Source organism: Chiloscyllium punctatum, chromosome 5, assembly GCF_047496795.1.
Source record: "Chiloscyllium punctatum isolate Juve2018m chromosome 5, sChiPun1.3, whole genome shotgun sequence".
Taxonomy (NCBI): Eukaryota; Metazoa; Chordata; class Chondrichthyes; order Orectolobiformes; family Hemiscylliidae; genus Chiloscyllium; species Chiloscyllium punctatum.
Window position 1 is genome coordinate 109284360 of NC_092743.1, and position 11492 is coordinate 109295851.

At 40.9% G+C, this 11492-nt stretch overlaps 1 protein-coding gene across 1 annotated transcript in view; it reads left to right on the top strand.

The window, feature by feature from the left end:
- LOC140476768 (immunoglobulin lambda-1 light chain-like) overlaps positions 1-8105 on the top strand; it is a 67429-nt gene extending 59324 nt beyond the window's left edge. The window contains exons 4-6 of the mRNA XM_072569570.1: positions 2784-3104; positions 4250-4324; positions 7833-8105. Of these exons, the coding sequence (XP_072425671.1) occupies positions 2784-3104; positions 4250-4324; positions 7833-7966 (530 nt within the window). The 3' untranslated portion in view covers positions 7967-8105. The remainder of the gene's footprint in view (positions 1-2783; positions 3105-4249; positions 4325-7832) is intronic.
- The last annotated feature ends 3387 nt before the right edge of the window (positions 8106-11492 follow it).

An 11492-nucleotide genomic window follows, 5' to 3' on the forward strand; every position in this document is an offset into this window, starting at 1 on the left:
GGGTGTGGCTGGCCGCGGTGCCAGTTTCTCGTGGTTGTTGGAGGAGATTGGCACCAAAGCCCAATCTCCCATTCAGTGTTTCCCTGAATAAGTCAGCCTCAGGCTATAGGCGGTGGCCGGGTTTTTGTATGGTAGCATGTCACAGTGGTGGGGGCAAAGATCTTCGGAACAGGGACTAAACTGGTAGTTACAGGTGAGTGGACAATGGTTAAGGAGTGATAGCGCAGCGAAACTCGCTCCAGGTTGATACCGAGAAGGTCTGGGGCACTTGGGTCAAAGGCGGCTTGACGGTTTCTGGACACAAGCTTTATAACGGATTCGGGGGTGCTGAGTGCATGGTCCCGGGCACCTAACGTTGCTAATATTAAAATTGATCATCCAGTAACACCGCGAAATGCATAATGTAGCATTGTGGCCAAGATGACACCAACAAGATCCCTGTCTGTCTGTTATAGGAACTCCGCGCTAATCTGGATCTACCACTTAAATTCTGTTTGCAGAATTTTCCGGTTGCTACAGTAACTCTGAAAACCCTGTCATGTTTAATGAGGGAAATATCTAACGGTCAGTTAAATAAAGCAGTGGAAACAGTAACAATTCATAAATCCAATGATACTAATACAGAGGGTTATAGCACAAGAGTTGCAGTAAGTGAACTGAGACAGAAGTCCTTAAAAGCGGCAGTAATATTCACCGCTGCAGATTTTGTACGGTACTCTGTCGCTGTGGCCGGTACACGTTTGCAGTTTGGCAGTGGGACCAGGCTCATTGTAACGGGTGAGTTTGATTTTGTTGCTTATCCCGGGGTCATGTTCCCTTGCAGCTATATACCCTGCAATTTGTACAAACTGATTTTTAAAAATCTTCCGTTTTCGGTGCTGGGACTGAACTGTGAGTCCCTGCGAGTCTTTCAAATCAAGCAATTTAATAATACACGGGAACAGTTCACACTCTGCTTCAGGGAGGCACGAAAAGGAACGTTTAGCATCGTCTTTTGGCGATAGGTTGCTGTAATTTGTTGCGAATGAAACGTCTAGAAACCGGGGAGTTACAATGGGACCCGAAAATGAACGAGGAACTTAGTTTCCCGTTCGAATCGTTCACTGCTCTCACACAAGTGTCGCCTCTATGGGCAAAGTCCAACATAAAGGAATCAGCAGTGAATTTATGATACACAAAGCACGCTGAGTTTCTCCTACAGTCTCTGTGTTTGTTTGAGATTCGAACATGTACCATATTTTGCCTATCTGGATTTATATACACTCCTTACAAAATTTCGACTTTCAGATTGAAAGCACGTTATTTTGGAGCAGGGTTAAGAACATGACTAAGGTCCCAAACTGTTTAGAATGTACATAAATCTGCACTTTAGGAGCTAGTGGATGTCTATGACATCGTAGCAGTAATTGATGCAGGAATAAAGCGAGGGTAACTTGGTAGGTCAGGACGGGGGACGACTGTGGGAAGGGGAGGCGAGCTGTCCGGTGTAGGTCTGTCCGCGCAGGTGAGAGGGACTGAGAGGCGACATGGGGGACCCGAGCCTCAAAAGGCCGGGAAGGTGGGCCGTTCATTGCCGATCAGTCAGAATGAGGAAAGACCTGCATTTAATTCATGTTCAGCTTCAATATTACGGCGAGTCGACGCACTTTTAAAAGTTGCTTATCATGCAATGATCACTTTAACTTAATTACCGTTGGTTCGAGGAAATTCTTAAAGAAAGGAGAGGGGCGACTTCGTATCTTTCAACAAAGAAACAAAGAAAGCGGCCAGGGAAGTGTAAGTGTTAAGAGAATTGGGAAGGGGCGCGGGTAAAATTATAGGATGATGGATTAGAGAAGGAAGGAATTAGGTCTATCATACATGCACCACTTCTATCCAGTTGGCCGTTCTCCTTTGCTCACTAGTTATAACTTTATCTATTCCTACATTTCAAAAATTGAATTAGTTTCCACAGATGTTACAGTCAGTGCATTCCAAATCACAGCTGGCCGTATAACTTTGAACAAAGGCTAAACATGTTGGGACTCTATTCATTGGAGTTTAAAACAATGAGAGATGATCTCATTGAAGCACTTAGGATTCTTTAGGGTATTGGCAGGGTAAATGTTGAGGGGACGTTTTCCCTCATGGGAGAGTTTTGGATCAGAGGACATAGCCCCAATTTAAGGCTGGGATGAGGGGGAATTTCTTCTCTCAAAGTGTTGTGAGTTTTTCCAACTGTTTGCCGCGAAGAGTTGTGTTGGGCAGATTCCTTGCGGATACATAAGATAGACAGATTCTTCATCAGTAGGGGAATCAAGGGCTACAGGTAATGGGCAGGAAAATGGACGTGAGAAATGTCGGATCAGCAGGCTGGAGGGCTCGAATTGTCTACTCCTATTCTTATAGTTGCACACTTATGGCCGCTGGTTCTTTGCACAATTGGTTTACGAATGTTCCCATGATTGCCTTATACTGGAACAAGCGAGGACTGCAGATGCTGGAGATCAGAGCTGAAAATGTGTTGCTGGAAAAGCGCAGCAGGTCAGGCAGCATCCAAGGAGCAGGAGAATCGCCGTTTCGGGCATGAGCCCTTCTTCAGGAATCATGCCCGAAACGTCGATTCTCCTGCTCCTTGGATGCTGCCTGACCTGCTGCGCTTTTCCAGCAACACATTTTCAGCGCTGCCTCATACTGGAAGTTATTTCTCCTTTTCGCTCCACCTACACACATGCGTGTGTTATCTTATGTTTGTCCTTAACTGAGAAGTTTACAGACATTTGTCTTTTTTTTGTTTGAATCAGGTGCAAGTGCTCAGTCACCAAAAATACAAATATTCCCTCCCAACATCACGGAACTGGATAGAGATAAAAAAGCGACCATCGTCTGTCTCCTGACTGACTTCTTTCCCGATGTCATTCGGGTTCAATGGTTTATCGGGGAAAATAGCGCACCCGAAGACAAAGTGTCAACTGACTTAGTGGAAACACAAGCAGACGGCAATTACTCAGTGATCAGTCGCCTGAAAATCAGTAAGTTCGAATGGGACACGAAGAGCGTTCGATGCAGTGCGGAGCATGAACTAACTCCAGAACCAGCCACGATTAACAAGAACTCCATTTCCGGTACTGTTTCCATTGTCTCCTCTTAGCTTCTACTTCTTAGTACAAGCGGGTTCAGGAATTATTTTGCATCAACTCTCAACTGACTGAAATGTTCGATTTTACACTTTCATTTTAAATTAGTGTATTTTATTTTAAAAAATAACGTTCAGTAGAGTCATAGTCCATCTTTTAATCGCATAGATAAGTTGTACCGAAGGTTCAATCAGATTAAATTCCCCCTGCCCTTTAGACAAGCTTTCTCAGAAGCTTATTAACTCCAATGCAGTTTTGGTGTTCCTTAAATAACTTAACAGTAGTGATTACAAATGGAATCTTGCGATTTTCTGTTCAATATCTGTTAGAGATCAGGTTCTGTACTTGAGGTCGGCTCCTTGGATGCTGCCTGAACTGCTGTGCTCTTCCAGCACCACTAATCAAGTACCAATGTTGTTCTAGCAAGGGCCGATTTAGCACAGCTTCTGACTTGGGATGAAAAGTCTTCCCAGCATTTATGTTGGAAACGTAACTTTTATTTCAATATAATATTCTATCTGTGCCCGACTCCCTGCTTGCGAAGTACTCCGGATTCTGAACGATCAGTTCTGGAATCTGTGAATTTGATAAATTGTCACCAGAATGGGGGGGGGGGGGGGGGAAGTAAACTTTTCAAAGCCAGCGGGGTTGTCCCGAGCGCCCGCGGAACTTCGTCGGAAGATTCGCTGCAATTCCGGAGGGAGTGGAGCATAAGTGGCATTTTTCAATACAACACCGAAAGACGAATAAAGGTCTGCGCATCAAACCTAAAAGAAAAGTGTACGAAACCAGAGCAACATGGTCAGTATTGAATTCACAGTATCAGTCCAGGTTACAGTGAAATGCTGATCCTCCAGTGGGGACTGAGGAGTGAAACGTTCATTGAAAGAAAAAGCTAATGTGTTACATCCACTGTTTTAACGGCAGAAAATTATTACTTTAACACGTTTTAATTCCTTGCCAAACCGAACTCCTTTGGCTCAGAGATGTATGCTTCGCTTACTCAGTGCCATAACAGATTATCTCCAAATGGACAGACTAATTCATGTTTCCACCCCCCTCTCGCCAGCCACTGCATCGCTGAATTCTGGAATTGCTTCTAATCTATGTCGTCTTTCTTTCCCCACCCGTAGCTAATGTACAAAGTAATACTGCAACCCAGACGTGTTCGCCTAGTGTTCAGAACCTAGCAACAAACGAGACTAAAGGTAATTCCTGTGGTTGTACGAACCGGTTTGCCAAGTCTAGGCGAGGTTTCCAGTGTTCAGGCAATTAACTCGGAGGCCAGGCCGTGAAACTGGACTCGGTGTATCGGTTGGTCGGTGGGTCGACACCCGCACAACGTGCAGACACGCTCTTACCTTGTTAGAAAATCACAACCAATCCAGTATTGTTCTTCAAGGAAGGCAGTCTGCTGTCCTTAACTGGGGTCTCACCCATACCAAATCCAGCCCACACTCATCACTGTCGGATTGCTCGGCCAGAAAAGGGTTTAGAGAAACAAATAAAGTGAGCAAAGTAATACACTGGTAAAGGTGGTCTCAGAAGGATGAGAATAGAACTAAGGAAAATAAACTGGGGGAAAACAATACTGACTAAGGAAGAGCTAGAACAGTAATGGGAAACATTCAAAAGAATGATGTATAGACCCCAAGACAAATAGATTCCACTGAAAACTCAAAATCAAATTAGACAGTAATAACAGACCACGAAGATAGAGAGAAATCAAATTAATGAAAACTGTATTCAAATACATATCAAAAAGAGACTATATGAGATTAACTGATCAAGGCATGCTAATGCGTACATATATGTATGTACGTATTTTGTATATATAGATGGATAGATAGATTAACATTCTATAGCGTTAAAATAGAAAAGGGAAACAATCGGGATAGTTGCAGGACCACTAAGAGATACAGAGATTTTTCAGGAATGACACCAAATATTAGATAAATATATGGCAGAAATATTAAATAAGTCCTTCTCCCAGGGAAATTAACATGGTGTACATGCCATTAAGATTAGAGTTCGAAAGAAATGTGCAAGCATTTACAAATGGAAAAGGAGCGGTAATTGATTGACTAATCAAACTTTGAGGACATACACATCTGCCATTCCCGTCTCCTACAGCTCGTTCGTTAAAACGTATGTCCAAGATTTTGCTCATTAACTAAGAGATCCTTACTGGGCTCGGTGTCATATTTCGAATGATTAGTTGAAGCATCTTGAGATAAAAAAGATACAAATTATTAACAATTTTTAAAAGGCATTTGAATAAATACGTGAATAGGAAAGGATTAGAAGGATATGAGCCAAGTGCAGGGAAATGGGGTTAGCGCAGATCGACATTTTGATCGACATGGACCAGTTTGGGCCAAATGGCCTGTCTACGTGCTGTAGGACTCTAAGACTCTAAATTCAAATAGTTTCGGATCCAGATAGGTTGCGTCTGCGCCTTTTATAAGAAGTCAGGGAAGAACTAGGAGCGGCGTCTTACAGATTTTTAGAAAATAGCGACATTACTATGAAAGAGAGATCGACAATTAATGCTCTTTCGAAAATATAAAAAATGGAAATCAAACAAGTCTTTGGGAAATATAAGATCAATGTCACTCATAATAAAAATAATGGAAATGTAGAAACCTGGAAATAGAAAGTTCATAGTCCATTGTGCCTACATCAGCTCACTCCCATTTACTTCCACTTAATTCCAGTTTTGGTCCATAGTTCTGTTGGTTACAACCTTTCAAATAGATAACCAGATATCTTTACCAGAAAAATTTCATTCAAAAGCCTAGATAATGAAAACAATTAGCCGGTACAGATTTCAGTAAAGGAGGTTGTGATCAACTTGAAGTAGCAGGACCAGCAGACGAGGGTAATACCGTACATTTAGATTTCCGACTCATGTATGTTGAATGTGTGGGATCAGAGAGCTAGGTGCCTCCAAAAAGGAAGCCTTAAAAGTGGCTAATCAGACTGGGGGAAAAAAAATGCTGGGAAAATGTTGGAATAGGGCTTGTGCTAGGGACATTTTTGTTCAGCATTGACACAGATGATTTGGACTCACGAATTGGAAGAATAATTTCAACATTTTAAGATGTCAACTTGATGGTGAGGGAGTGTAGTTAAAAGACAGGAACGTAGTGATTAATTACAGGAAGACATTCTCGAATCCGTAGAATGAGTATGCTTTTAAGAATTGTGCTTTCATCTCTATAAGTGTTTGGATACTCGATTTAGTAGGAAGAATAATGAGACAACATAACCCCTGAAAATACATTTGTAAATAGTCCAGAGAAACAGGGTGAGCTGGAATGCAGATACACAAGTCACTAAACGTGATTGTGGGGATTAGTAAGTTTATACAGAAAAACTGGAATTTTCTTCCAGAAGAATACGATTGGATAGGAGAAAAGTTTCATGTATGCGTGGAGAAGCCTCATTTGACTAGATTTGGACTGATAATGAACGGTGCTGTTCTCTAAATTATAACTTATAAAGACGCACTAGAAAATAAGCAAAACTGATTTTCTAGGCTACCAGAACAGAGAAGTTACACCTAACCGAGAAAAATAAACAGCCTAATTAACTTTTCTGCAAGGGAGAGTTAGAGTACAAACAAATATATGCCATTAAGATTATAAAATTATTTTATAGATAGATGAAAAAAAACTAGATAGGAATAAAACTAGAAAGTGCTATATTGAGTCACTATTGGCTCAGTGGTTAGCGCGGCTGCCTCACAATTCGGATCCAGCCTTGGGCGACATTCTTCCCGTGTCTGCGTCTGTTTCCTCCTATAATCCAAAAATGTGCAGGTTAGGTTCCATGCTAAATTGCCCATTGTATTCAGAAATGTGTAGGTTAGGTGCATTAGTCCGGGGCAAATATAGGTGTAGGCGAATGAATCTGAGTGAGTTTCCCTTCGGAGGGGACCGTGTGGACTTGTTGGGCCGAACACTGTAGGGATTCTAAAGTCAGTAAAAAAAAATTATCGAGAGGGTAGTTAAAAGGTAAAGGGAGTGAACTGAAGGGTACCGACTAGGGGACTGGTATCGTTACAGATAAACCATGTGAACGAAAAAAGAGGAATATTTTGAGCTGAGTCGAAGCTAGGGTTTGGGAGCATAAACACAGATGTGGAGCAGTTGGGCCAAATGGCCCGCCTCTGAGTTTAGATTTAGAAACGCCAGCACCACCTTCGCGGAGCTCGGGATTTTTCTACCTATTGCAAGTGTTTGAGGTTCTATTTGGCTATCTCCCAACATTGAACAGCTTTTCGTCTTTACCGGTGAGAACCTCCTGCTGCACAATGTAATGTTTTGTCCCTGTTTAATGTGATTGTTTAAAGCAATCTAACAAAACTGGAAAGGACAATTCATTTATCAATTCTAAATCCACCGGAAGTAGCTTTTTCCACGGTTTCGTGAGTGAAATGCTTAAGACTGGATCTGACAATCCATTTTAAATATGGAGTTTTGACAAATAATTACTCAACCGAATTACGAGCAACGAATATCTCACTTAATCATTAAAGTACTTTGCCAAATCTAGCAGATAAATGTTTTTCACCCGCTGTGGTTTACAAGCGGAGTTCACTGCCCATTATTCATTTTTCTCAAATGATTACACTTCAATTTAGCATGGTCTCCGTTATTACAGAACCGCATTGTGCATAAATGCCGTATTTTGTATTTCTTCATTTTTCAGAATGGCCTATGAGTTCACTGCAATTGGCGTCTTTTACATATACACTGCTGCTATTGAAGAGCGTGGTCTATTGTGGGATTATCTCGTTCATCGTGTACAAAGTGGAGTACCGTGACGTGAAGAAGCCACTTTAATCCGGTATCGACCACCTCCCATTTCAAAATTTGATAACAGATCTCTATTTGGCTTATGCTCCGATTTCCTGTTTACACCCAGAAATTGTACTTTTTAACTGTCAGTGTATGAACAGCTTACAACTGTCATGTAAATATATCCGGGGCGGGGGAGGGGGTGGGGGTGGGGAAGGGGGTTGGTGGGGGTTATTTTCAAGCTTGTGTGTGTGAATAATGAGCAAAGCCTTCTGTGTGGATGACGCATTCTTGTTAATCAAGTTAATGTGATGGTTTCCAGAAGTATTGCTTGATGTTTCAAATGCTGCACTTTGCGAATCTTTCGCTACAACAAAATTATTGTCTTCAGTTATAAGTTCATTTTGTAATTTTACTTCACAATTTTGCAAATTTGACAATAAAATATATTTCAAACTCATTTGATTATTTCCCCTGTTTTGCTCTCAACGAGGCAGTAATCACTAATTTAGTAATATATGTTCTAAAGAGTATCACCTGAAAATGCAGCAAAAATGCCAAATCCTACTCAAAGTATCCCAGTTGACTCCTGCAAAGTCTTAACTTATACCATTAACATCTGATGTTAAGGAAACAACATCAGTGTCTTAATTCGTTATGGATATTAATTCAGCGTAGAGTAATGCAGAAACCTAGACTAAGAATTTAGGGAAGTTTAATTTAAGATGATAATTGGCAATTAAATCAGAAACGGAGATCATGAAGCTTTGAGTTCATTGTTAAAAAAAAAGCGTGGTTCACTAATGCCCTGTAAAATTGAAGCTTAACCTTACTACTCTTGCAATCTATTTGCCTCGCAATACATCAAAATTTGTTAGCTTTCCTGATTAATTGCTGCATCTGCACACTAACCTTCGGTGATTCATACACTAGAAGACCCAGATGTCTCTGAATATCAGAGCTCTTCAAACTCTCACTGTTTAGGTAATGTAATAACTTTGCCTGATTTGTGTCGAAATGGACAAGTTTATACTTTCTCACATTATATACTATTTGCTAGATCCTTGCCCACTCATTAATCTACCTACATCTTTTTGTAGGCTCCATATGTCTTCTTTTTACAACTCACTTCCAAACCTAACTTTAAACCATGTCATCAGCAAATTTAGCTACCATACCTTTGAATCCTTATCTGAATCATTTATACAGATTAAAAGAATTGAGACCCCAACACCGACTCCTGTGGTGACAACCTGCCAGCCTGAAAAAGATCTATTCATTCCTATTTTCTGCCTCTTGTTAGCTAACGAATGTCATACCATGCCAGTATCTTAACCCATCACCATGAGTTTTCATTTTCAAGAATACCTAAATTCACAGCTAACCTTGGAGGAACCGGTGTGGGAGAGCTCACGGCTAAGTGGCTTTTTAAAGTGCAAGGCCACTTTTGGAAAACTGCACGCAATTCTGGTCTCCCTGCTATAGGAAGCTAGTTGTGAAACTTGAAAGAGCTCAGAAAAGATTCGCAAGGATGTTGCCGGGGTTGGAGGGTTTGAGCTATCGGGAGAGGCTGAATGGGCTGGGGCTATTTTCCCTGGAGCGTCGGAGGCTGAGGGGTGACCTTACAGAGGTTTATAAAACCATGAGGGTAAATAGACAAGGTCTTTTCCCTGAGTGTGAGAGTCAAAAACTAAAGGGCATAAGTTTAAGGTGAGAGGGAAAGATCTAAAAGGGACCCAAGAGCAATGTTTTCACAAAGTGGTGCATATAGAATGAGCTGCCAGAGGAAGTGGTGGAGGCTGGTGCATTACAGCATTTAAAAGGCATCTGGATGGGTATATGAATAGGAAGAGTTTAGAGGGATATGGGCCAAATACTGGCAAACGGAACTAGAATTATTCAGGATATCTGGTCGGCATGGATGAGTTGGACTGAGGGGTCTGCTTCCGTGCTGTACATCTGTATGACGACATGACTAATCGGCATCGAATGCCTTCTGAAAAACTAAGTGTAATATATCCACGAGAGCACCTTTATCTACAGTACGAGTTACTTCTTCAAAGAACTCCAATAAATTATTTAAATTTGATCTCTTCGGCAAAACCATGTGGTTCTGTCTGATTATTTGAACTTATCCAAATCTTTAATAATAACTTCTAATGTTTTCCCTATTACAGATGTTAAGTTAATTGGCCTTTAGCTTCCTGTTTCCTTTCTTTGTCCCCTTTCGAATAAAAGAATTATAATTGTTATTTTCCAATTAAAAGGAATCTTCCCAAAATCTAATGAGTTTTCGAAAATTAAGACAAATGCATCAAATATCTACAATTACAATAATCAACGATCATTTTGAACGGCTAAGATCTCTTTAGCTCTCTCTTTAGCTCTCTTTATAGTCAAGGATTATAGGTGTATTTTGGTAATTAAATTGCTGACAAGATTCAGTAGCACTGACGCCGTCTATTAATTCTACAATGAAAACAGAATATACGCAAGGGCAATTAAGGTTGGCTAATAAATGCCCGTGAAGGAAAAAGAGTCTGGGAAGTTTTTTTCTTGAAGCCAATAATGGCCATATTCCAGATGTCACATGGCGTCAGTTTTACGGTCTCAGCAGTACAACTTATTGACAGCAGAGCAGGGTGGTCAGTGTGTTATGTTGGAGAATGTTGATCTCCTTCCGGGCTGTAGCAGAACGTGGAGGTCTGCCTGCCTGTCACTTTTGTTGAGTAATGTCCTCAAGCTATACGTAACAGATTTTTCTCTTCACTTGTGAGAGATGACTATGGCTAATTACAAAATACAGAGGTTTATAAAATCATGAGGGACATGGCTAGGATAAATAGAAAAAGTCTTTTCCCTGGGATGGTGGAGTCCAGAACTAGAGGGCATAGGTTTAGGGTGATAGGGGTAAGTTATAAAAGAGTCCTAAGGGGCAACCTTCTCTAGCAGAGGGTGGTACGTGTATGGAATGAGCTGCTAGAGGATGTGGTGGAGGCTTGTACAATTGCAACATTAAAAAGGCATCTGTATGAGTATATGAATAGGAAGGGTTTGGCGGGATAAATTGGCCGTGCTGGCAGGTGGGACTAGATTAGGTTGGGATATCTGGTCGGCATGGACCAGTTGGACTGAAGGATCTGTTTCCATGCTGTACATCTCAATGACTCTATGACTATATGACATCTTAGCTTGCTTATGCTCAACTTTACTTCACAGACAATTCTGTGATTCCATATGCAATATATATCTTAAAAGTTGTTGATTTTGTCAGTTCATACATTTTTCTAAAACTTGTAATGCAATGAATTTTGTTGACAAAAATATTCTCTCTACTGCATATATTCAGAACGAAGCTTAAAATCACACAACACCAGGTTATAGTCCAGCAGGTTTATTAGAAAATACTAGCTTTCTGAGCGCTACTCCTTCATCAGTTGGCTGTGGAGCAGACCATAGATACAGAATTTAAAGCAAAAGATTACAATGTCATGCAACTGAAATGATCTTTTGAACAAACTCAGATTTACATATTAATTAAGCAAAACTTGGAAACCATTCTAAAAGATGA